This window comes from Camelus bactrianus, chromosome 22 (assembly GCF_048773025.1).
Source record: "Camelus bactrianus isolate YW-2024 breed Bactrian camel chromosome 22, ASM4877302v1, whole genome shotgun sequence".
Classification (NCBI taxonomy): domain Eukaryota; kingdom Metazoa; phylum Chordata; class Mammalia; order Artiodactyla; family Camelidae; genus Camelus; species Camelus bactrianus.
In genome coordinates, this window is record NC_133560.1 from 24977884 (window position 1) to 25004858 (window position 26975).

Here is a 26975-nt window from a genome sequence, read left to right on the forward strand (position 1 = left end):
CAACTGTGCATCGTGTGCGCCGGCCTGAGCCTGAAAGCCTGTATCTGCCTGAACGTGGACACAGGAGAAGCCTGCCTGGATGTGTTCAGGCTGATTTTGCATGTGAGTGTCTGTGTGGGGAAGGGAGGCAGTGGGCCAGACCCCAGGCAGGTGCGGACATGAGTCTGTGTTCTCAGCTGTGTGGGAATGCGTGTGTATGTGTGCACGTGTGTGTGACAGTGCACGGGAGGATGGGGGATTCGTGCATTCATGGCCAAGCTGTGTGTGTGAAGTGGGGAGAGGCATCTCTGGAAGGCTTGGATGGGCTGGAGCTGAAGTTGAAGGAATGTGGTGGGTGAGGGAAGAACCCCGCCAGCCACAGGCCTGTTATTTATAGACGGATCCCGGTTCATAAATTCCGAATGTTTTTTTTTTTTTATCTCCCTCACTGCCAGGTCCCTATAAATATTCATGAGTTTCCAGCCTTGGAATATTTAAGTAGTCAGAGGAGGAGTGGGGCGGGCCTTGAGAGGGGAAGGAGAGGGTCTGGGTGGCGCTGGGAGGGCAGGCGGGTGGGGAGGGCTGGGGTCTCTCTGGAGTTGCCTTCTCCTCTCAGGCTCCTCTTCCAAGCTGCAGCTGGCAAGATGGGGAGGGTTTTTGGCCAACATGGAGATCTCCCAACGCCTATTACTATTCTTCCCCTGTGTCTGTGGAAAAATACCGCCCACTCTAGGGGCAGAGAAGGTGTCTGCGCTGTTTTCTCAGCTCTGACTCTAGCTCTGGCTTGGAAACTTGTCACCCTGGGACCCCCAGGTCAGGAGGGAGCAGGAGACCCCTCAGATGTGCCCTGAGACAAAGGCACTCTGGAGGCAAACCATGGGGAGGGCTAGTGTGGCCTCCTGCTTTGTCCCATGGAGGGGAACGGGTCCCAAAGACTAGTCCATGCAGGAAGAAGTAAAGTGTGCGTGTTCAGACCTGCATATGTGAGTGTCTAATTCTTTGAATGCATAAGAGGCTGTGGCGGGGATAGAACTGGTCACAAATTTTCCAGTTCTCTCTTGGGCACATGGTAGGACTACTTCCCCAGCATGGCCCTGGGACTTCCTTTAGCCAATACTGTGGGAGTGGGAGTGAAAGTTTTACCAGCCAGTGTGTGATTTGCCACATTCTTGCCTCAGCAATTGTGGAAGTGCCTGTTGACAAGGAGCCTCCAGCAGCTGGCCACACTAGGCAGAGACCCCTGCCAATCCACATGTAGCATGAGTTCATTTGGTTGAGATTTGGGGACTGTGTGTTATGCAGCACAGCCTCACCTACACTGACTAGCACAGAACCTGTGAGTGTGTGAGATGAATGAGCGGCACTTCTGTGTCCGTGTGGCCAAGAACACATGTGTGTAGCCATGTGTAGACCTAAGAGTGAGAGCATCAGCAAGTGTGTGAAATTACACACATGTGTGTATAAAAGGGACTGAATAAGAGAGTGCAAGACTGTGCATGTGGGTAAGAAGATGTAAATGTAGATGGTAAGGCACTGCACTGCACAACTCCAGGAGGCACTGTTCTCAGAGAACACCATGTCCCCTAGAGTCATGCCACTGTTGTAAATGTGAAAGTGTCACAGTGTGGGAGGCTACATCTGAATGCACTGCCTTGGCTGGCTGGCAGTGTATTTATGGGACCATGATGTGGTCTGGGCATGTGTGTGCGAGGATTTGTGTGGGGCTGCTGTGTCAATGTCATGTCTGCACAAAGAGTGTTGCTGTGTGTTTGAGGCACAAGAGTGGGTTTGGGTACCATGTATATGTATCAGCTGTGGTGTGAATGCATGAGCTCCTGTGTGTGATGGGCCTGTGTGAAGTGTAGGCATCACTCTTGTCTGCATCAGAATGGTCACAGTCAACATGGAGGGAGACATGGCCACCCAGGGCATTTCCAAGCTGTCAGCTCTGCTCAGCATGGGTCCAGGCCCATGGGCCTGAGCTGGCTCAAATTTGGGTCTGAGGATGACCTGGCATTAGAAAACAAAATTTACTTCCCCTTATTAGTCCTAGGACATGCCATGTCATTTACAGTGGACATTAATTGAAGAGATACTCAACAGTTTGAGCAAAATGGCTCAACAGGTAGGGAGATCCCCATGGGGCAAGCCTGCTCTCCCCAACTTCCCCAGGAGAAGCTCACTTTTTGTTTCTATCCTCATAAACTCTGCTCTGGTCTCTCTCAGGATATGGGTTCAGCCCTGGTTGATCTCAGGACTCAAGTTCAACTCTGGTTAATCCCAGGACCTGGGTTTGGTCTTGTCTAGCTCAAGCTCATACTGCAGCACTGATTTGCCCAGGACTTGGATTCATTCCTGGTCTTCTAGGTCTCCAAGGACCAGGTTTCTCTTTGGTCCCTCTCTAGACCCAAGTTCAGTCTTTGTCTATCCAGGGCTTAGACTGGACCCTAGTCTGTCTCAGAGTCAACCATGGAGTATCTTAAGGCCTCAGAGGTGTAATCTCTGTTCTGTCCCAGGACTTGAATTAATCCCCAGTCTCAGGACTTGAGCTGAGCCTCGTCTATCTCAGAACCCAGCTTCCCTCAGGTCTGTCTCAGTATCTGATCACACCTTGTCCTAGCTCAGCCTTCACAATCAGTGGGAAATCCATGGCTGAAGTTTTCTCTCCCTGGGCATCTCCCCGCTGGTGGAGCACTTTCCCCACAAGGGCCCAGACCTCTTGAATGAATGTCTGCTGCAAATGATTGGTGTGTCCCAGGATTAAAGAGTGTAGGGGGATTTTATTTTTCCAATGCCTTTAAAATTCACTAAAGTGGATTTTATGGGTCTTTTTCAAGGACTATTACAAAGCTTTCTTGATATATGATTACAAACAGCATTAATCTTCAAGAGTTGGGGACTTTACAAGAACCCATCATGAGTCTCACCTCATAAATACTGGAGTCGGACACTCCCTCCATCAGAGCTTGCTCTGGGCTCAGATGCCGAACCGCAGGCCAGGAGCTCAGCAGGGGGATTTTAAGAGGGCTTTCTTCATGGGTGTCTACCATGGAGAAGGTCTGTGCACTGTCATGGGGCAATGCGAACTAAACCAGAAAATTCAAAACAGTCTCCATTCTCCTCCAACCTTCCCTGCCCTCCCGGAGAAAAATAACAGCCATCAAATGGGACCCCTCTCCTCCCCTGACATAATTTACAAGGATTTGCCCCATCCTCCTTCCTCTTAAGGGTCATGCGGCTCTTCTTGCTTTGGTCCTCTTATGCTTTCTTACACAATCTATTGTATTTATCTGTCTTTTGTCTGTATTTATCTACCTATCGTATTGCCCGTCTTCATCTGACATATGCAGCCTCTCCCTCTCAAGCAGGATGTTCTCATTGATTTTTAAATAAACTCAATTCTCTCCTATTAAAAAACAAAACGCCTTACGTGACTCCTCCTCCCATCTGTCTCCTACTTCTCTCCTCTTCTTAGTTGCCTACACTGACTGCCTCCATTCCCTCACTTCTTGAACTCACCCCATCACCACTCCTGTCTGGTTTCTGACCCCATCATACCCCCAACACAGCTCTTGCAAAGCCCACCAATGGCCTCCATGGTTCTAAATCCAGTGGAAGTCTTTCAGCCCGCCATCTACCTTGATGTCTCAGCAGGACTGGACTCTGTTGACTTCTCTTTCCTGATGTATCTCCTCCCCTTGGCTGCCATCACACATGCTTGCCTGGTTCTTCCTACCTCAGTGCATCTCCATTGCAGACTCATCTTCCTCCACCTGACCATTAACTGTTACTCTAGAGCAGGGTAGCTCAAAATGAGTACAATTGATATTTTGGTCAGATAACAATTGTGTGCTCTGCAGGATGTTCAACAGCATTTTTGGCTTCTACCCACTGGGTGCCAAGAGAATCCCCTCCCAGTTGTGACAACAGAATGTCTCCAGACATTGCCAAATGTCCCCTGGGTGCAAAATCATCTTCAGGTTGAGAACCACTGTTCTAGACTCAGCCTTGGGCTCTCTCTTTACTTCAACCTTTCTCTAAGGGTACTTACTCTTATCAAATGTCCTATCATGACCTGCATGTATGTATGTCCTCAGAACTCCAAGCCCATATATATATATCTGACTCTTTGATTCCACCTGCACTCCCAACTCCTGGATATCTCGAAAGCACCTCAATCCTAAAATGCTCAAAATGAAATGCAAGATCTTCTCTCTTGAACCTAGTTCTCATCCAGTAGTCCCTGTGTCACTATCTCCAGTCTCCCAGGCTAGTGGTTCAGATGCTCAGGCATTATCCTCACCCCATTTCCACTCCATCACTAAGTCTGGTTGACTTCACCTCCTAGATATTGTTCAATTTATGCATGGTTCTCCATTCTCTATCACCACTCTGTGATCCAAGCCACCCTTACAATTCAGAAATCTATCTGGTCTGTCTTGACCTACCATTTCTCTTACCTGTCCACTCCTCACATGGGAGCCTCAGAGAACTTTTACAGTGCACATCTGATCATATCATCCTTCCAAACAAAACCTCACTGGTAGATTTATTTTATTCTCAGGATACAGTTAAAACTACTTAGCACAGCCACAAGGCGCTGCAGGTCTGCCTTTTATTCACGGTCTGCTTTCATCCTACACTGCCTTTCCCCTCCAAGGCCTTCTTTGGTCTGTCATACTGTCTATACTTGCCCTCACACCAGAGCCTTTGCATGAGCAGTTCTCACTGCCTGGAATACCCCTTGCTCTCTGCTTCAGGTCTCAGCTCTTACTTCCTCTGACCTTCCAAATTAGGTCAAATCCCCTCATTAGAGGCCCCTGCAACACCAAGAATCTTCTCCTCAACTGTTATCACAGCTGCCATTTATCTGTATTCCTGAATATTTGATTATCCCCTGTCTCATTTTGAAGGAGGCTCCATGCACCCATCTGCTTGGATCACCATCTTGTCTCCTGTGGAGGACACATAGTAGGTCTTCAGAAATACTTGCTGAATACATTCATGGATGGATAAATGTCCCCACTGCCTTCAGGATGAAGTTTGAGTGACTTGCCCTGGCAGTTGCTCTCCATGACCTAAGGACTGAGTTTTCAGTCCAGGTAAAGGTGGGAGCAGAGACCAAAAGGCCCAAGACACCAAGTGGAGGTAATAATTTGGCAGAATCAGGAAGTCGGAGGCAGGGATGACCAAGAGAATACAGGGCCCCCAGGGAGTAGGGTGGGGGGACTCTTGGGGAATAAATGGCCTTCTGTGGAGCTTAGAAGGGGGTTGAGACATTATATCTTCTTGGCTATTAAGAGGCTGATACTGGTATGCTCTGGTCCCCCTGATCTTTTAGAAATGCTCCCTAGGTCTCATGCTTCTCTTCAAACACCACCCCATTTCACCCTTGACGTTGGATCCATCAGTAAGTCTGGATGGGTCTCCTTCTAAGACATGTGCCAAATCTGCCCACCACCCACCACTCCAGATGCTTCTATCCCGGCCCTGCCACCACTGGCTTTTGCTTGGACTATTGCAGTCACCTCTTCCCTGATCTCCCTGCTTCCACACTTACTCTCTGGAATCCGTTCCCCATCACAGAGGTTAGAAGGAGCTTTAAACAATGTGAATCAGATCACAGCTCTCCTCTCTGCTGCAACCTGTCCAGCAGCTTCTCACTGCATTGAGAGTAAAACCCAACAACTCACTTTGGCCTGTGAGGCTCTGCATGCAGTGTCCCCTGCCCACCTGCACGACCTTACCTCTCCTCCTCTCAAGCCACCCTGGCCCTCTTTCCAGAAGGCATGAAGCTTGTTTCCATGTCAGAGCATTTGCCCTGTGGTTCCCTCTCCCAAAATGCTTTCCTCCCTGTTTTTTTCCATGGCTGATTCTTTCTCATCTGTCAGGCGTCACTTCCTCAAACTTCTAAATATAAGAGAATAAGTTCTGGGGCTCGAATGTACAGCGTGGTGACCACAGTTAACAACACTGTATTACACACTTGAAAGTTGTTAAGAGAGTGGTTCTTAAATGCTCTCACCTCACACACACAAATGGTAATTATGTGAGGTGATGGAGGTATTAACTAACCCTATCATGGTGATCATTTCACGATGCATACATGTATCAAATCATCTTGTTGTACATCTTAAATGTACACAATGTTATATGTCAGTTATATCTCAGTAAAGCTGGGAAGGAAGTCACCTCCCCCAAGAGCCTACCCCGGTGTCCAGACAAAATGATGTTCCCCATATCTATCAAAAACCAATTTGTTTATGTATCTGCTTACATGTTTGTTGTGTCTCCATTTAATAGACACATCACAAGACCGAGGCAGACTCATCTTATTCATAGCTGTGTCTCAGCACCTACAACAGTGCCTGAGACTCCAGGCACTCCATCAGAGTTTGTGGAGTGAATGAATGAATGAATGAGTGACAAAGTCTGTCATCATCTCCCTTCCCAAAGACCCTTCCAAGAGAATGTTCCTACCTGAATATCCCTACTGAGCAGGTGGGGATTTTCTCCTGAATCCAGATTAGCCCTACCTTCACCACATCGCTCACCTGCGTTCAACTCTGCACGGCACTCTTACAGAGTGATAATTTCTCCTTAGTGTGTTTGTTACTGGTCTCTTCCCACTAAGATATCTGCTCCATGACAGCAAGCATCCTGTCGATCTTGTCTACCTGATGCCTCGTAGGTGGGTGATAAATATTTGCAAACTGAATTGCCAAATGAGTGAGTGAATGATGGCTTTCCAAGTCCCTGGGGCCCTAGCCATTGGGTTTTGTGAGACTCCTTGCATTCTTTTTCTAAAGTTCTCATTCCCCCAGACCATTTTAGGGGGCTCTCTATTCCAGACAGACTCTCTGACACCTGCCCACCCCCAGGCAGACAGACCAGAACTGCGATGCTTGGAGGCAAATGAGAATGAAGAGAGCCGTCAGGGAAGAGCCCACCATGAGAGAGGAGACCGCAGCTGTAAAGGACTGACTCTCTCAAAGGAGAGCAGGAGAGAAACAGATGAAGCTGGAAGGCTGGAGGGACGCTAGGGTGGATGCCAGCACTGAAATGCAGGGGACCAGGATCTCTCTGCATTTCAAGGAGAAACATGCATAATGGTAATAACAATTCTACTCAGTCACAGCGATGGTCCCTAACACACCTCGGGTTCTTCCTCATGCCGGGCACCACTCTAAGCCATTTCTGAGCATTGGTTGCCATAATTGACCCTGATGGGAAAGGGCTGTCAACCAGGGGAGAGTCTCAGCTAAGACACCCTGAGCGAGGCTGGCTCAGGGCTCTGTGTTCCTGAATGGCACTGCCGGGTCACCTAGGCACTCGCGTGACTCAAGACTTCCCTTCTGCGGTCCTCCAAAAAGGGTCTGGGGGTAATTGCAAGATCACTTTTGTTGGCTTTGAGATCTCCCTTTGCCAAGAGTCTGGGGAATTTGGGAGGATTTAGTCATTTGCATCTGAAAATGGTGGCATGTGGGTATTGGGATACACAGGGGCTCTGTGACTGTCTGTGGACATCTGTGTTTACCCACAGGCACCTGCGAGCATCTAAGTTTCAGACATGTTCGGAACATCTGGACATATCTGTCACTAGCCATATGCAGGGGTGCACATTCCCGTAAATCCAGGTGAACGCCGGTGTGCATCTGCGGACAAGTCAAGTATGCATGCTTCTTGCGCTGTTGCCCACGGCCATGAACATTCCCCTCATTCAGACATGTTCACAAGCACTCTGTTTCCATGTACACTGCGTGCAGTTTGTGAGCCCACCAGCCCACGTGCAGTCATATGAGCCCACATGACTCTTTACGTGTGTACACCGGTTACATTTGTGTCTATTTATCTCTCTCTTTGAGTGCTCAAGTCCATGTGCCACTCTGTACCATGTATGTAAATGCTGTATGTTTACCCGGAAGCCACAAACATGTTCCACATCTGTGTCCATTCAAGAACATCCACACCCTTCCATGTACAATTCCCCATATCCATTTGTGTCCATCTGCCTGTATCCTCAAACACTGCTACACTCCTCTCAGGAGGAACTGACATCTGTATATATCCTGTCAGCTGCACTCTTAGGTCTCCCCGAATAACTCATGAGCACTGCAGCCAGTTCCTGAAATATTCCTGCAGAACTTACGCTTTACTAATAAGCCGGGTGTCCTGCTGAGGTCACATGGCACTTACAAGGACTAATGGAGCCAGCCTCGGCCAGCAGGGCTGGGGAATCCTGGCCTCCTAGAATAGCCAAAGAAGGCACTCACTGGAATGAGCAAATTTCTCTTCCTTCTCACTGCACCAAATGTCCCAGCCAGTGCCTGTCTGCAGAATCGAAGTCACATTTCAAAAAAAGTTTATGGTCCCAATGCTACCCTGGCATCACACTAAGGGCTGCACCGGCAGATCTGTCATTATACTGAAGGCTGCATCACTTTGGCGGGCACTACACTGAGGGCTACATCACCTGACATGTCATTATATTGAAGGCTCCATCACTCTGATGGACACTGCCCTGAGGGTTGCATCAGCAGACTGTGTGGGGTGGGAAGGGGCAGGCAGGGGTGAGGTTGAGAAGTAATCCTAAGGGACCTTGGAGGACTATAGCAATGGGAAAAATGAGGACCCTGAAGCTATGCACTGGGGGAGGGAAGCCACAGAGGACAGAGGAGCAAATAGTACATCAAGAGTTGGAACTCAACCCTCCTGATCCACCAGTGCTGAAAGGGACGGGGAAATTCAGACTGTAGCTGCAGGAGTGGGTGGGGGGTGCTGATCAATTCCTCCTGGAAGCTGTAGATATTGTCATGCCCCTGTTATCCCTGCTGGGGGGTCTGCAAGGTGTAGTTTGCCCTGTACTTGAGGATAGAAACTTAATCTGCAGGTGCAGACCTTCATAGCACAGCATAGGAGCCATCCTGAACTGGGTCCCGCCAGGTGCCACATCCTGTGGGGCTCCCCAGGCTCAGACTTTCCCCACCTGAGAGACACATTCTAACCTGCTCCAACATGTCCGAGACATGCCCAGCGGCCATGGGACGCTCCTTACATGAAGGAAAATGTTTGCCATGAAGACATGCCCCAACATGTTCAAACATGCTATGACATGCCCTGACACTCGGGGCAGGCTCCAACATACACACACATGCCCTAGCATGCTCTGGGGGGCCAGCGGGTCACAGCTTCTGCCCAAGTCTATGCGCCGGAGGCCACCTTGCCCTTCCGGATGGATTGATAGGGCAGCCGGGAGATGGCTGTTATAAATTAAACATTGAGACACCATCTGAGCACCAGACTGCCATCCACTCATTGGCTAGTTCCCTCCCAGGAGGCTGCAGGACCACAGGGTGGGGGAGAGGGCAGGGGAAGTGGCTCGCTTAATTAATTAGTCTTAATTGAGATATCTTTGTAAATATCCCTTTATGGAAGGACACGATCCCATCGTTTCCTGGGAATTGGCCATTTCTATTTGTCTCCAGCCCCTGAGTACCATAGAAGTGACAACAAAAGAAAGAGCAGTCCGAAGGGCTGCTGGAGACTCAGCTGTGCTTCCAATAATGACGGCAGCACCAAGGGGCAGGCGAGGAGGCTCAGAGATTCACAGAGATCCGGGCGGAGTGGCAGGCAGAGACACAGAGAGATACAGGCAGGGGGAACAGAAATATAGGGCAGGAGGTGGGACAACAGGCAACACGGATACCCAGTGACACAGGCAGAGAATCAGAGATGCAGGCTGTGAAATATAGCAAGAGGGAAAGACAGCCAGAGACAAGAGGAGAAACTTCACAACAGGGAGGACCAGAAGTGGGGACAGATGGACCACGGCTGGGCTGACAGACCTCCCTCTGCCTTTTCCTGCCTCGCCCAGTCTCCCTATCTCCTGGGCAAGTTACCCGCTGCCGAAGCAGCTACAATCAAGCCTGATTCCTCTTCGGCCCTTGCTACCTTCCCTTTCTCCCTCCCTCCCCCAATCACTCCTGCAATCATCTCCCTTGTTCAAAATGAGCTTCTGCAGCTGCAGCCCAGACAGCTGTTCCATCTTGGAGCCAACGCTGGGGCCTGGTGGCTGGGTCCTAGAGGGCTGCCCTCTTGGTTGGAAGTGGGGAGTGGGGATGGGGTGGAGGATAGGGAGTCACGTAGAGCTTGGGCACCCACCTACCCCTCACCCTGGGCTCCCGTCAAAGCTTGGCCCCCATTCCCAGCATCCCCAGGGGTACAGACACCTCCCCCATCTTTCCCCAGGGCCTTCAAGGGCTGGGGTTTCTCTGGTCATCCTGCCTCTCTCTGAATCCTGCTCAACACCCAACACAGGTTCTGGGTCTGTCCTGTCTCAAGAGCCCTCTCAGGTCTGAGAATTCTAGTCTCTCCCCCATCCCTTGTCAGGGTCCTGGACTGTGACACAGTAACTATGTTGACATGGAAACAGAATCCTAGACAGACAGACAGACAGACATAGACTGATAGACAGAAATGAAAGAGATATAGTGACAGAGACACCAAAAGACAGAGATGACAGAATCAGAGACAAAAGAGACACCCAGAGACAGAGACACACAGAAAGGATGAGATAGACTTAGAGACAGAGATAGAGACAGAGAGTGTGACAGAGACAAAAAGAGGCAGACATGAGACATAGGCAGACAAAGAGATAACCATCAACATTCACTCAACAAACATTTATTGAATGTTTATGTATTGTAGATACACAGTTAGGACAAAGAGAGAATAAGGATAGCTGAGGAGACAAGAATATGAAAGAGAGAGAGAGACTCAAAAGACAGAGTTTAAAAATAGAGAAGCATCATGACTGGGACATTATGCTGTACACCAGAAACTGACACACTGCAACTTCAATAAATTTTTTTAAATTTTTAAATTTAAAACATAGAGAAGCATCAAGTCTAAGACAGAGAGAGACAAGGACTGGGAACCAGCCTGGCCCCCTAGATCTCCCAGTGGCAACTTCTTCACTCCCACACACAAACACACCCAACCCCACATGAAACTCTCTCAAAGCGCCTGGGCCTCCCCCAGAAGGCTGCTTTTCTTTCTTGCCCAGCTTCTCAGCTGCTCTCCGTTGGAGCTTCACAAAGAGACGTTAGCCACCCAGGGCCAGAGAAAGATGCTGGGGGCATGACAATACCAAGAGGCAGAAACCAGAGCTTCTCTCTGGAAGAGGAGGAAGCCAGTTTTAGCTACACTCAAGGAACCCCGGAGGTCCAGATCACCCTCCCTTGGTAGCTGTCCATGGTGCTGTCGGTGGTGCTGACTGCATGAGCAGAGGCAGCAGTTCAAGCTATTTCTATATGTTGCGTCAAGCTTGGAGTGGACGGGGTCTAGGGTGGTGGTCAGCAACACCCGGTGGGCTAGGATCCCTGCCTATCTCTCCAGATACTCAAACACACCACCTGCCATCTCATCCCACACCTCTGCACACTCTATTCTCTTAGTCTCTCTCCCTCCACCTTAGAAGCTCTGTCTTTGCCCAGCTCTTACTCATTCTTCATGTCTCAGGGCAAATGTCACCTCCTCAGAGAAGCCTTCCCTGACCAACCCTTCCCAATTTCTTGCCCTCATGGCTCCATACCTTCTCCTTCATAGCCCACACCAATCTAATTATATAACAATTTGCACAATTCCATGTTCACTGTGTCTCCTTATGAGACTTTGTGAGGGAAGAGATGAAGTTTCTCTTGTTCATTGTTGTATCTCCAACCCTCAGCATGGGACTTGGCACACAGCAGGGCTCAATGATTATTAGTCAGGGATGACTCTGCTCTCTGGTGGCAAGGCCAGTCCATACCTTTGTGAGGAAAGTTGGCGATGTGCACATTTGTTGGACATCCATTCAAACAGGATTGACACATAAAGACACAAGAAAAAAAGTTTTATGAAACAGACACTTCTGAGCCATGGGAGAAGACTCAGGGGGTCACAGAAATATTCATCAAGGCTCAGAAGTTTCACTGGGAGGAAGAAGGGGGCAGTGGTCTCATGGAGCAGAACTGAGACCATTCAGGAAATGCCTACAGCTCCAAATGAGAAAATTCCAGGAATAAAGAAGAGGGACAAAGTTTTTGCTCACATGGCACTTGCATTCTGTCGGTGGTAAACAAACAATTACCAAGTTGAATTCAGTCAGATAATTATGAGTCCTGAGAAGATAATATAGTAGGTTCAAATAATAGAGTGGGGACATTTTAGCTAGGGTGTTCAGGGGAGCTCTCACTGAGGAGGTGACACTTGAGCTGGGGTCAGAGGGGTGAGAAGGAGCTGGCTAGAGGAAGGGCTGAGGGAAGATGTTCTCAAAGGAGGGAACAAGAAGAACAGTAAGGGATGGAAGAGAGCTTCAAGACCCAAGACTCAGGCAGGTAGGGTCTTGTAATAATAATAGTGATAATAATAACAGCTAATCTTGATAAGCACCTTCCACATGCCAGACACACCGCAATGCTATATGGTACATTCTACTATTATTCCCATTTTATGGACTAAGAAACTGAGGCTTACCGAGTTGGGCCCAGGTAAGGAGCTTAGAGTTGATGCAAGTGATATGGGAAAAAGTTAAAATGAGACAAATTTCACACTTACAATCTAGATGGACTTTCTAACAATTAGATCTCTTGGAAAATGCAAGTTTGCCTCATACTCCTTTTCTGCTCCAAACACCTGCAAGTCTCCCATCCTTTGACACTCAGAATGAAGTACAGGCACCTGAGGCTAAATCCTTTTGTGACATGACCACTCTGGCCACTCAGGCCACTTCCACACTCTTCCCAACCTGGCACACAGCCTTCAGCAACTCCAAACTGCTTGTGGTCTCTCTGTCCTCAACAGGATGCTCGTTAACTCTGAGCCTTTGTCCATGCTGCTCCTTCTGCCTGGGATGTCCTTGCTCTGTCTTCACGTGGCCAATTTCTTCTTGAGTTTGAGTATCACCACCTCTAGGAAACCCCCATCACACCCTGGCTGATTTCAGTGCCCCTCCTCTGTGCTCCCCAGGACATTCCAGATATATCTTTATCACCACACATACCATGTCACGTCGCAAGTAGTGCTGATGAGACTGTGATCTGATTGAAGTCAAGGCATTATTCACCTCTATGTTCCATAGTCTAGGGCCCTTTCCAGTACAAAGTAGATGCTCAGTAAATATTTCCTCATATGTTGAGCAGAGGCTGGAGAACCACAATTAGGAGCAGGTGAATATGGCGGGTGTGGGTCAAACCCACAATATGGGTTTGAGTAGAGTCCTTGGCTCCTACCCTAGTCCATCCCCCATTATCACTCACCTGGGCCTGTGCTGTGGTCTCCAACCTGGTGTCCCAGCTCCTGCATTCACCTGCCACAGTCTGTCCTCCCCACAGGGGCGAGAGAGAAGCTGTGAACAGCTGAGTCAAGCCCCATGCCTGCTCCTCTGCTCAGCACCCTTCCTGGTATCCCATTTATTCACTTAACAAGTATTGAACACCAAATGTGTGCTGGGCCCAGAGTTAGGCACTGGGGCTACAACATTAAAAAAAATTGATTTTTGAAAAATCTCTGCCTTCAGGGAGCTGACATTACAGTGGGGAGAATCAGACAACAAAATAAATAAGTTAACTTCACCACATATATTAAAAGGTTGGAAGTACAATGAGAAAAGAAAAGCATGAAAGGAGGACAGGGAATGCATGAGAAGTTATAAGCTAAATCTAAAACCCCTGCAAGTTCCTCTCCCCCCAACATGATGTGCCTCCCACCACCTCCCTGCCTTTCACTTTTCCCCTCAGTCACTCTGCTTCAGCCACATTGGTTTCCTTGCTGTTTCTCCAACATTTCAGGCATATTCCCACCTCAGGGCCTTTGCACGTGCTGTTCCCTCTACGTCCTTCCTTCAGATCTCTGCTCAAATGTCACTTTCTCAGAGAGGCCAACTCAATCTAAAATAGTCCCCCTATCACTCTCCACTCCCCTTATGCTGCTCTATATTTATTTCTAGCACAAGTATCACCACCTGGAATATTACAGATTTATCTGTATACTTATTTATTTCTCCCCATTCCTGCCCTAGAATGCCAGCTCCACGAGGACAGGGATATCTGTCCGTTTTGTTCACTGTCATACTCCTGACACCTAGAATAGTGCCCGGCACATAGTAGGTGCTCAAAAAATATTTGTTGAATAAATGAGTGAGTGAATGGATGAATGAATGGAGATACCCTCTAAGAGAATTCTTGTAGTAGAATAAGAGGAGGAGGGATCAGTAGAGCGGAGCAATATTTAGGGTTGTTCACAAATATTTGGCCACTCCTCTCTATCCAGGTCATAGTTAGGGCCACTATGACATTAAGTGGCCCTCACACTCTTTGAGGTTAAGCATGCCATGTGACTTGTGTTGGCCAAGGAAATGTGAGCAGAAGTAACATGTCACTTCCAGGGAAGAGCTTTAGGAGCCGACAGGGGATTTGCTGTGCCTTCCTTTCGCTTCTTCAATGATCATGGCACCATAGAGCCTCCATCATTTTGGGTCCCTGCGTGACTACCATGGACAGAGCTCTCCAGCCAACAGCGGATATACAGCGCAAGCAGGAAATAAGCCTGTGCTCTGTTAAACCACTACAGTGTGAGGTGGCTTGTTAGCGCGTGTAACCTTGCTTCTCTTGCCTGATACTGAGTGTCGGGGGTCTTTCTCCCAAGAAAACTGTTGAAGAAAGACATAGATTCTGAGCTTTGGTTCTTCAAGGGGAAGTCTGCAGAGTCTTTTGCGGATAGCTGCTCAGACCCTCCTCATTCCTCTTATACGGAAAAGCGTCCTCCTCCAAACAGAATATCCCTCCCTCATATCCCCTTCCTTCTGTCTAGCCATTAAGAAGAAGGGGATGGACAAGGGCATAATATATAAGATGCAGGTAACTCACTTCAGGCGCCATAATGATGGCAGCTGCTGGCCATGGGGCTGACAGTTCTTAGTCTGGTTCAGAATTTATGACCCTCAGGTGAGGAGCCATTCCGCTGAAGGCTCCCGTCCCACAGGGATGCTTTATGGCTGGGGGTTGGCCAAAGGTAGCAGCAGTGGCACCTTCCTCCTCGCTCCCTCCCCTTCCAGAGATGGTCAGAATATCTTAGAATACTAAGCTGCTTCTCCAGATCAAATTGGAGAGGGGACGCCAAAGACAAAAATGTCCAGAGGGTCTGGGCTCACCTTCACCTCACTGAGGTCCTTTTGTAAGTCAAATACCAGCAACCAACCATCTGTCTCATGACTGGGAATGCTCACCACCTGGGTTCCTGAACCCCTCAGCTTCCCCTTGTTGGTGCTCTACACCTTCTTACAACTCCTCCTTGCTGTGCACCATCTCCATAACCACTCACTTCCATTTGTTCTCCCCAATCCTTCGGAAGGTGAATTGTTGATTTAGACACAACAAATATTTACTCCATGCCTATTATGTGTTTGGCTACAATAAACAAAGCAGTCCCTCCTTACTGAACATCTACTATGCACCCAGCCATTTGTTTCCATTTGAAGGCGGAATCCATGAATCCTTAAGAAGATATCATTGTTGATGCAGCCACTTGACAAATATTTATTGTAGGCCTACTATGCATCAGACCTTAGGGTTCAATAGTGAGTAAAACACAGATGTCCTTATGGATTCCATGGTTTAATGGGGACTCTGAATTCTCTTTGACTAATGAGGATATTGGAACTTAGAGAGATTAAATAATTTCCCCCAAGGTCATTCCACTACTAAATTGCAGGATCAGAATTGAAACCCAGATTCATCTGACTCAGAGTCCTGTCACTAACGGAGGATCTACTATGTCAGGCACTCAACAGGGACTTTCAAGCATATACATACTTGACATACAGGAGGCACTCAACAATTTTGTTGCATAAACAAAATAGATGGAAGGATGGATATATAAAGGACAGATGAAGAGATGGTTGGAAGATGGATAATGAATGGGGGGATAAGTGGATGCATGAATAGAGAGATGGATGGAAGGATGAGTGCATGAGAGGACGGATGGAGGGACAGATGATGGACAATGAGTGGATGAAAAGATAGATGAGTAGGGAGGTGGATGGAGAGATGGATAGGAGGATGAAAAGATGGATGGGTGGGTGGGTGGATGGTGGTTGGATAGATGATGGATGAATGGATGGGTGAATGGATGGATGGTGAATGGATGGATGGATGGATGGACTGATGAATGGATAAAAGGATAATTATAAAGTTGGGTGGGTGGAGAGTTAGATGGAAGGATGGATGGATGAGGCACTAGATGGTAGACCTCAGTTTCCCACAACAGTTCTGTGATGTAGGCATTATCGTTCCCATTTTATAGAAGAGGAAATGGCAGCTCAGAGTGGTGATGTCACTGACCCAGAGTCAAGTGCAAGTCATAGAGCAAGTTGGGGTAAAGTCTGGATTTCAACCTGTCTCTCAGACTCCCAAGACCCTTTCCAAAGCACCCTCACGTCACAGTCCCCTCCCAGGTTCCACCCTGAGTTCCCTGGCATCTCACTCCAGAGAGCTCTTCTGGCAAGCCTTAGTGAGACTGAGGGATGGGATGGGGATCAGGGATGGGAGAACGATTAGCTTTCAGAGGTTGACTTCATGGAAGCATTGGATCAAGATCCTGTTAGCTACAGATGGGCTAGAGTGGAGAACAGGTCAGTTTGAGTACACATACACTCACACTTAACAGAAAAATCATGATACACACAGGAATACACCCACATGCATACAAAGTAGGCATACACCCCATCCATAGACACACATTTCAACATATATGCACACACTTCTAAAGACATACATGTCTGCATGTATACGCACACAAAACAGCACATGTGTATAATTGCACAGACACATGCACAAAATCATAACCTAGAGACACGCACTTACACACTTAGGTACATATCCTCCAGACATAGCATATGCTCTCATTTACACACCACGTGATGTACACAATACATGCATACATTTACACTGACTCACACTTTTTAGATGGGGGTGGGAGGGAATCTGGCTTCCGACTGCAATGAGACACTGTCTGTCTCCCTACTCAGAAGGTGACAGCAAGATGTCTGTCTTAGACTCATGTATACAAACTTACATGCACACATGCAACGACACATAAACAAACTCATAGCCAGGGACGTACAACTGCAGATACACACTTAGACACATCCATACCCAGACACAGTGAGTACCCAGGGACACACCCACACTCATTCTGGGACGCACTCGCATACACAGGCAGACACACTTGGACCCTCATGCTGGCAAAGCACATAAGCTTTCTCACACCCTCCACTCAGATACACCCCCATACACACACCAAAACCCATGCACAGACTGACACACCAGGACATACTCAGAAAATACCACTTGATGTGAGAGACACACGTAAAGACATTGTCATATGTTGGTTTCAATTTGGAGAATTTAGACTGAAAGCCCTCACCTGGGCCAAACCCAGTGATAATCCCCCCAGGGGCTGGACAAAGCCTGAGCCCAGGACATGGTACCCACCCCTCCACTTGCCTGTAACCCTTGGGAGCAAAGACCTCTTTCTTTTCAGTGTGGTGGCCACTGGAGGCTAAACAGGGGAGCTGGTGAAGTTGGGTAAACATCAAGCAGGAGAGGGAGCTCCATGAATCCCAGTTCTACATACTGGGAGAAGTCCCGAAACCAGAATGAAGAGGGGAAGGGCACATCTGGAGGAGGCTGAAGGAAGTTTGCAATGGAGGATGTCTCCTCCCCTCCCCCCTAGGACAACAGGACCACCATTAACCCCAAGGGAGTTACACACACACACACACACACACACACACACACACACACACACCAATCTGCTCCCTGACAAACTCTGGGCCAAGGAAGCTGCAGGATAGAGGTGATGGAGGAGGACAGGATGGGATGGGGGAAGGAGGAGCAATCCTGGAGTGTCTGGAGGCAGCCTGAGCCCCAGCCCCTGCTCCTGCCCTTCTGAGACTCGTCTGCCTCCTATGGAGGGCGAGTCATGGAATAAGTAATCAGCATATGGTGAGGCAGGTAATGAGGAGGGAGGTGCTGGGGGTTGGGGGGTACAGGGGAGAGAAAAAGGGAGACAGACAGGAAGAGATAAGAAGTCAGAGACAGCGCAACATAGAGACAGAGAGAAAAACAGAGATGCAAACCAGAGGAAAAAGAACAGAGAGGCAGACCGACAGAGAAAGGGACACAGAGAGAGACACACAGAGACAGAGAGACAGGGAGAGACAGAGAGAGAGACAGACAGACTGACAGACGTGGGACTACTCAGAGGCACTGAGGCACAAACAGGGAGAGATCCTGAAGGTGGACACCCTTGGAGACCTTCCCCATTCAGGGTCAGGGTTCCACCCAACCCCCTGAATCTACCGCTCCCGTTTCGCCCCACTCAGTCCGGACCAGGCTCAGGTCCGCAGCCCTAGCCGCCTCCGCCCCGGGCCAGAGCCTGGCTAGTACATTGTTGCCACTCGGCCACTGCACACTGATAATAAGAAGTCATCATAATAATAAACGGTGCGGAGACGGCTGGGGGTCCTGGGGCTCCTCGGTCTCCGCGTCAAGCCCCCAGCCCCGGGAGGGCGCCCCCCGGCCCGGCGCGCGGGGAAGCTGGGGGGCGGGGGCCCCCGGGGGCTGCGGCGGCGGCAGCTCGGGCACCACGCCCCCCGGGAGCGCCCCCCGCTAGGCGGCCACTCACGATTTTCTCGGAGGCGCCCGCGCGGGACACGGTGCCGTTGAGCCCCACGAGCGAGGGCAGCGTCTGCGACATCCAGTTGGTGACCATGGCCATGGTGCTCAGCACGGCCCCGATCTTGAGCAGCGGCACCGACATCGCGCCCCCGCCTCATGCCCCGCGGCCGCCCGCCGCGCGTCCCTTCTCCGGCCCGCCGCCTGGCGCTCCGTCCCTCGCCACCCAGCCGCCCCCAGGGGCGCGAGCGCGAGCCGGGGGCCGGGGTCGGGGCCGGGCCGGCCGGGGGGCTCGGGGACGCGGGCTGCGGCTCGGCGCGCCCGGCGGGCTCCGCTTATAAAGCGCCGCCTCGGCCCCCCCCCCACCCCCTCCCGCGCCTCCGCGCCTCCGCGCCGGGCACTTCCAGCCGCCGTGACGTCACGGCTCCGGCCCGGAGCCCGGCGGGGGGCGGGGGGCACCCAGACTGCTCCCGCCGCGCTCCCCGGGCCTTGCCGCGCCCCCTGCCTGGCACCGCCCCACTTGGTGCGGGGCCCCCTCCGGCGGCAGTCCCCACCTGCCCCGCCCCCACCCCCGCGCCGTGGCATTCCCAGCCCCGCCCCCAGCGGTGTTCCCGCCCCTCCCACCCACCTCCCCCCGCCGCGAGGTATTCCCTGGCCACCCTCCGCGCGCAGCCCCTTGCAGAGCGCCCCGCGCACCGTCTTCGTTTAAATGGGCAGCTGCCCCACCCCGACCACCCAAAGCTGGCAGGGGGCTGGAGTCACAAGTCCTCACCCACCTACTGTTAGGACACTGACCCCAGCTCCCTAAAACCAGGCATGGGGGGGGGGCGCCTCTGGTGCGCTCCCTTGAATCGGGCAGCCAAGGGTCTCTTTTCCCTTGGGGAAGGGGCTTCCCCGGTACCGGGACCACTCTGGAGATCGGTCGTTTCGGGACGAAGGAAGCCCAGAGTGGCAGGTCCCGAACGAACAGAGGCGATTACTTGGATGAAGGTTCGGGAATGGGGTCACTTCTGCAGCCGGAGGACCCCCATGACTCCAAGGGGCGGCATTATAACCCGGGACGGCTGAGACCGGAGCTAGCCTTTTGCAGACAAGTCCCAGGCGGGTCTCCACTCACAACTTGAACTTGGGGTGGGGGCGGGGAACTGACACTTCGGACCTTCCTCCAGACCCCAGGGACCAGCTCTGGGGCCCGCCCCTCCCAAGGAGAGGGGAGTGCGGTGCCCCCTACTTCCTACCCACGCACCAGCCGGCGGCGGCGGGGGCGAGGCAGCCAGGAGGATCGCCCGGCGGGTTTTAATTTCCTCTGTTTTCCCTGCACTCACGCCCCCTCCTGGCGTCCCCGCATCACCTCGCGCTGCCGCCACGGCTGTGGCCGCCGTCGCCCTCAGCCCGCGGCCGCCGCCGTCTGGAGGCGGCGATGACTCAGGCCTTTCCCCGGCCGTGGCTGCTCACCGAGGACTCGTCTCGGGAGGAGCACTGAACACGGGTGTAGGGATGGCGGTCGGGACTTTGAACTATCATTTTTCTCTGAGCTTGACAACACCAAGAGGCAGGTTGTGTCCCCTGTATGACTTCCAGCAATGACCTTTCTCTGCCTCAGTTTCCTCATCTGCAAAGTAGGTGATTGTAAGGACCCATGGACCTAATACGTGTAAATGGCTCGGGTGTCCTGAGCATCAAGTGAAGGATTTACTGAGCATCTACTATGTCCCAAGCACCATGAACAACAGACAAAAAAAAATGCCTGCCTTTGTGGAGATGAATATTCTATAGAACAAGAGAGCCAACAATGATGGGGTGGGGGTGCTGGGTAAAATACATAGGAATTTGGAAGCAAGGGGCATATGGACTAAGTAGGGGAGAAAACTTTAATGAAGTTGTTTGGGGAAAGAGACATTTGAGAAGAGACCTGAAGAAGGTGAGGGAGGGAGCCATTGGAAAATCTGAAGGAAAAGTTCCAGACACCAAGAACAGCAAGTGCAAAGGCCCTGGGGCAGGAGCCTAAGCCTTCAAGGAACAAGGAGGACAGTGTGGTTGGAGCAGAGTGACCTGGAGGAGACTGGGGAGAGATGGTGCTTGTAAAACACTTTGCTGGGGGTCTGGGACATGGTAAGCGTTTCACAAACAGTAGCTGCCATTGTTCTTATGTGCAGTTGATAATGAGCTTTAAACAATGAGAAGTCGCCTTGCCCATCTGTACTACAGCTTGCATTTATGAGTGCTGAACACTTTGCAAATACGCTTGAGGATGCAACCTCCCCTGAAAAGTACAGCAACTTCCCTATTTATGAGTGAGGAAACTAGACTCGGAGAGGAGAGGGAACCTGCTCAAGGTGACCCAGCAGGTAAATGAGTGTCCAGGATTTGAATCTAGGTGGGTCTGATTTCAGACCCCAAAACCACTGGGCTCCAAGGCCTCCCAGTTTAGAGAATTTGGAACCCATGATGTTCTCTCACTCTCTCACTGCCGGTGATGTAGGAAACTGTCCTGGCTCCTCCCAGCCAAGCACCTCCAAGGAGTGGTCTATACTCGCATCTGCCCTTGCTGCCTCTGCATCCTCACCTCCCCGCTCCCGTATGCTTCCAAAACTCCTCTCACTCAAGGCACCAGTGACCTTACAATTTGCTGGTCTCGCAGCCTCACCCAAGCCCACATTCAGTCACTCTCACAAGTAAGTCTTCATGGATCATTCCTTCCTTCCTGAAAGCCATTTGTCCCTTGACTTCAAGTCTGCATCATCACTGTCTCCTGCCTTCCTAAATGTGTCCCAGATCCCTAGTCCCTGTCATTCTGTATGCTATATCTGGACCATCCATCATACTCATTCCCAGGGTTTTGGTTCCATTTGGCACACTCCAACCTCAGGACCTTTGCACTGGCTGTCTGCTCTACCCAGAACGCTATTACCACAGATACACATGCATTTTGTTCCCTTACTTCATTTATATCTCTGTTCTATCATTGTGTAGAACAGAGTCGTGCCCTACTCTTCTCCAGAAAACTACATTTCCCAGGTTCCCTGGCACACTGGCTTCCTGTTAGGCCCATCCAATGAGAGGCACTGGAGGGAAACTAGAGGGTGGGAGGGAGGGATTGGCCAGGGCATTTCTCTCTCTTTCAGCTTAGGGTGAGGGGTGTGTTCTGACAGCGACTCTGTCTCCTCCATGAACCCAGCTCCCACACAGAGCCGCTTTCTCATCACACCACCCTTTTGTCATGTCCCTCCAGCAGCTTCGTGCTGTGGTTTATTCCTGGATTCCCTGATCATCTCATCAGTTTGGCTTCTCATCTCTTCCATCTCACCCTTAACCAATTCTCTATATTAAATTTCCTCTCTTTGAAACACCTAGAGTGCTTTGTTTCCCTGACTGGACTCTGAGTGATATGGCTGTTGTTTCCTGAAAGACCTCTTCTGGCCACCTCATCTACAATAGCAGCCCCCACCACTCTTGTCCCTTATTCTGCCCTAATTTTTTTAATTTAATTTAATTTGATTTAATTTAATTTCTTGCTCTATTTTTTAAACATTTATCACCATGTGACATTATATTGTCCTTTTATTTGTTTATAGTCTCTGCTCCACTAGACTTTCAGCCTCACAAGGGCACCTACCTGTCTGTATTTTTCACAGCTGCCTCCCTACAGCTTGGAATAGTGCTTGGCACATATTAGGTGCTCAAGAAATTATTGATTGACTGACTAAATGAATCTAGAGCTAAGGCTCCCAAAGGTATATCTACAGCTCAGATCGCCACCTAGAGCTCAAATCCCTACCTAGAGCTCAAATCCCTAAGACCATCCACTTCTTGGACATTTCTGCTTGTGTGTTTCACAGGACTAATAGCACATGACACCCACCAGAACAACCTGAACCAAAAAGACAGGCAGTACCAAGTATTGGTGATGATGTGGAGAACCTGAAACCTCTTGCCAGTGGGAATATAAAATGTTGCAACTACTTTGAGAAACAATTCAGCAGTTTCTTAAACTGTTCAACAGAAAGTTACCATAAGACCCAACAATGCCATCTACCCCAGAGGAATGAAAGCGTATGTTCCCGGAAAGATGTGTATATGAATATTCATAACAGCATTTTTCATAATGAATGAAACAATTCAAATGCTCATCAATTGGTGAATGGATAAACAAACTGTGGTACATCCATACAATGGAATATCATTCAGCAATAAAAAGGAACAAATGATTGATTTATTTTACAGCATGGATGAATCTCAACAATATTTTGCTAAGTGAAAGAAGCCAGATACAAAAGGCTACATTTTGTATGATCTCATTTACACAGAATGTCCAGAAAAGGCAAATATATAGAGATAGAAATAAGATTGGTGACAGGGGAGGGTATAGCTCAGTGGTAGAGTGTGTGCTTAGCATGCACAAGGTCTTAGGTTCAACCCCCAGTACTGCCACTAAAAAGAATAATAATAATTAATTTAAAAATACATAAATAAACCTAGTTACTTCCCCCCACAAAAAAAAACAAAAACAAAAACAAGAAATAAGATTAGTGGTTGCCTGGAGCTGGGGGTGAGAGTGGGGATGGACAGCAGATGGGCTCAAGAGATCTTTTGTGAGTGATGGAAATATCCTAAAACTGGATTGGGGTGATGTTTGCACAACTCTGCAAATTTACTAAAAGTCACCGAGTCACACCCTTAAACAGGTGGATTTAATGGTATATAAATTATACCTCATTAAAACTGTGTAAAAGGGGAAAGCATCCCTAAAACTTTCCCTGCAGGTTTCCTCCCCCAAGGACCTCTGCAATGAGAATGAATTCTTCCTTAAGTTTTGCACCCTACATTCCTTGCTTGCCTCACCCTGGTCCTGGCCCAGAGGTACCCAGAGTTAGAAAGTACAGATTCTGCTGCCCCTTACCTTCCTTCTCTTTCTCTATTCTTCCATTCAAGCTATCACCAACGCCAGCTGATCTTGATGTAGATCTATCTCCACAAATATCCCTTTCTCACAGTCGCCATCATCACCTTAAAGCATCGTGTTGGGGAGTGCTATATATTGAATGTTTTGTGTTCCCCCCAAATTCGTATGTTGAAACCTAATTCCCAATGCGATGGTATTTGAAGATGAAGTCTTGGGAGGTAATTAGGTCATAAGGGTGGAGCCCTCATGTGTGGAATTTGTGTCTTTATAAAGAGACCCTGGTATCACCTTACACCAGTCAGAATGGCCATCATTCAAAAGTCCACAAAGGCAAATGCTAGAGAGGCTGTGGAGAAAAGGGAGCACTCCTATGCTGCTGGTGGGAATGCAGTTTGGTGCAGCCACTGTGGAAAATAGTATGGAGATTCCTCAAAAGACTAGGAATAGATTTACCATATGACCCAGGAATCCCACTCCTGGGCATACATCCAGAAGGAACCCTACTTCAGAAAGACACCTGCACCCCAATGTTCATAGCAGTACTATTTACAATAGCCAAGACATGGAAACAGCCTAAATGTCCATCAACAGATGACTGGATAAAGAAGATGTGGTGTATTTATACAATAGAATACTGTTCAGCCATAAAAACCGACAACATAATGCCATTTGCAGCAGTATGGATGTCCCTGGAGAATGTCATTCTAAGTGAAGTAAGCCAGAAAGAGAAATACCATATGAGATCACTCATATGTGGAATCTAAAAAAAAAACAAAAAACAAAAAACAAAAATACAAAACAGAAACAAACTCATAGACATAGAATACAAACTTGTGGTTGCCAAGGGGGACGGGGGTGGGAAGGGACAGACTAGGAGTTCAAAATTTGTAGATACTGACAGGCATATGCAGAATAGATAAACAAGATTATACTGTATAGCATAGGGAAATATATACAAGATCTTGTGGTAGCTCACAGAGAAATAAAAGTGGCAATAAATATATGTATGTTCATGTATAACTGAAAAATTGTTCTCTACACTGGAATTTGACACAACATTGTAAAATGAGTATAACTCAATAAAAAACGTTTTTAAAATATAATAAAATAAAAAAATAAAGAGACCCCAGAGAGCTCCCTCTCCCTTCTATCACATGAGGTGGAAGACACCAAGATGAAGATACTGAGAAACCGGGCCTCACCAGACACCAAATCTGCCAGCACTTTGATCCTAGACGTCACACCCTCCAGAACTGTAGGAAATAGATTTCTGTTGTTTATAAGCCACCTAGTCTGTGGTATTTTAGTATAGCCATCTGAACATACTAAGACCAGGAGCCATGGAAAGAGTCTTTTTTCCCTGCCCTGAAAATTATCAGGAGGAAAAAAGTTCATAACTGTCAGAAACAATAGCAGTAATTGCTCAGGTTTATTGAGTACTTATCATGAGCTAGGTACCATTTGCAGCAATGTACATGTAATAAGTCATTTAACCCTCAGAATAGCACCATGCAGCAGATAGGATTACAATTCTCCTTTCTAGAATGAGGAAATAGAGGCACAGAGGTGCAAGGAAACTTTTTCAAGGCCCCCAGGATTTTATTGCAGACAGTCAGGCTCCAGAATCTACATGGTCCTGGGTCAACTGGACCTGTTCAGAGGGGAAAGAATAAATGTTGATCCTTACTTCATGTCATATATACAAAAATCAATTCCAGATAGATTGTACATCTAAATGTGAAAGGTAAACAATAAATCTTTAAGAAGTAAATACAGAAGAATATCTTCATTACTCTGGGATAGGCAAAGATTTCTCTAACAGGACAGTGACAAGCACTAACTTTGAAGGAAACAAATTATTACTTGAACTACATTCAAATTAAGAAATTCTGTTGATCAAATACACCATTAAGAGACTGAAAAGACAAGCCACACAGTAGGAGGAGATATTTGCAATCCCATGTCCAACAAAGAACTCATATCCTAATGTTAACTTATATGAGATAGATAGATAGAAACACAGATATAAAATTGAATATATACAAACATATATACATATATAAGAATATATACATACTCACAAAATACAAGAAAAAGGCAAACAACTTAATAGAGAAATGGGCAAAAGTCTTCAACTGGCATTTTACAAAAGTGGATAATCAAGTGATCGATAAACATGATAAAAGGTATTTAAATATTATTAGTCATCAGGAAATGTAAATTAAATCCACAATGTGATACCGTTCCACACCTGTAAGAATGTCTAAAGTGAAACAGAAAGACAACACCAAGTGCTGGTGACAATGTGAAGCAACTGGAACGCTCAGACACTACTACTGGGAGAGTAAATTGGTAAACTTTCTGAAGAGTCTTTGGAACTTTCGAAGACTGTTTGGCAATATCTCCTCCCCTACAACTCAGCACTTCTACTCCTAGGTATATGCACTTGAGTCTCACCATTTGCAGGTTCCACATTGTCAAACTTGTCTGCTCACTACAGTTTATTTGTAACCCCCAAGCCAATACTTTCGGGCTTTCATGGCCTTTCGTGGACACGCACAGAGCGGCAAAAAACTGAGTCACTGACGTGCAGGTTCCCAGCGAGACCCAGCACCACTGGGCTCTGCTTTCTTGTTTCAGCTCTCGTAACTGTAAACAAGCGTCTTTTTCACCGCCTATTTAGTGCCAAAATTTTCACATTCTCGCGCTTTTTATTGGTGATCTCGCTATTTTAAGTGGCTCCATGCACGGTGCTGAGTGCTGTCTAGGTGCCAGAAGGCTGTAAAATGTCTTTTAGAGAAAACACAACTCATCAATAAGCCTCATTCAAGTATGAGTTTCGGGCGCCTTTGGCCATGAGTTTGGTGCTAATGAATCAACCATCTACATTAAATAAGGTGCTTTTAAACAGAAACATTCATAAAAGGAGATCGCATACTGTTTGGTCGACAAAAATTTTGTGACCAGAGGCTCGCAGGGATCTAATGATGATTTAGTGTTCACTAATTCAGCGTTCGCAGGGTCTTTATGGAACATAATCTCTGAGAATAAAGAGTCTGCTGTACATATAGACCCAACTGAAATGCGAACGAGTATTTATTAAAGACACTTGTTAGAGTGTTTGTTTCAGCACTGTTTGTGTCAGCCACAAACTTCACCAACCCAAATGCCCAGAAACAGTGGAATGGATATATCACAATATATTCACACAACGGAAGATCACAAAGCAACTAAACCAAGCAATCTATCACAAAACAATCATATGGAGAGATCTCACAAATATTATGTTGAGTAACAGAAGCCAGGTATAAAAAAACTACATAGTTAATGACTTCATTAAGTTAAAATACAAGTCAAACCATAGTGAGAGAGGTCAG

The 26975-nt window shown here is 48.3% G+C and overlaps 1 protein-coding gene across 2 annotated transcripts in view; it reads right to left on the reverse strand.

Moving 5' to 3' along the window:
* Positions 1-26975, reverse strand: part of OLFM2 (olfactomedin 2) — a 56045-nt gene that overhangs the window by 21902 nt on the left and 7168 nt on the right. Inside the window, exon 1 of one of the 2 annotated variants that reach the window (XM_074350710.1) lies at positions 18706-18893. The exons of the other annotated variant lie outside the window; for it this stretch is intronic. Coding sequence (XP_074206811.1) covers positions 18706-18840 — 135 coding nt within the window. The 5' untranslated portion in view covers positions 18841-18893. Of the gene's footprint in view, positions 1-18705; positions 18894-26975 lie in introns of those variants that run through there. 2 annotated transcript variants of the gene reach the window in all.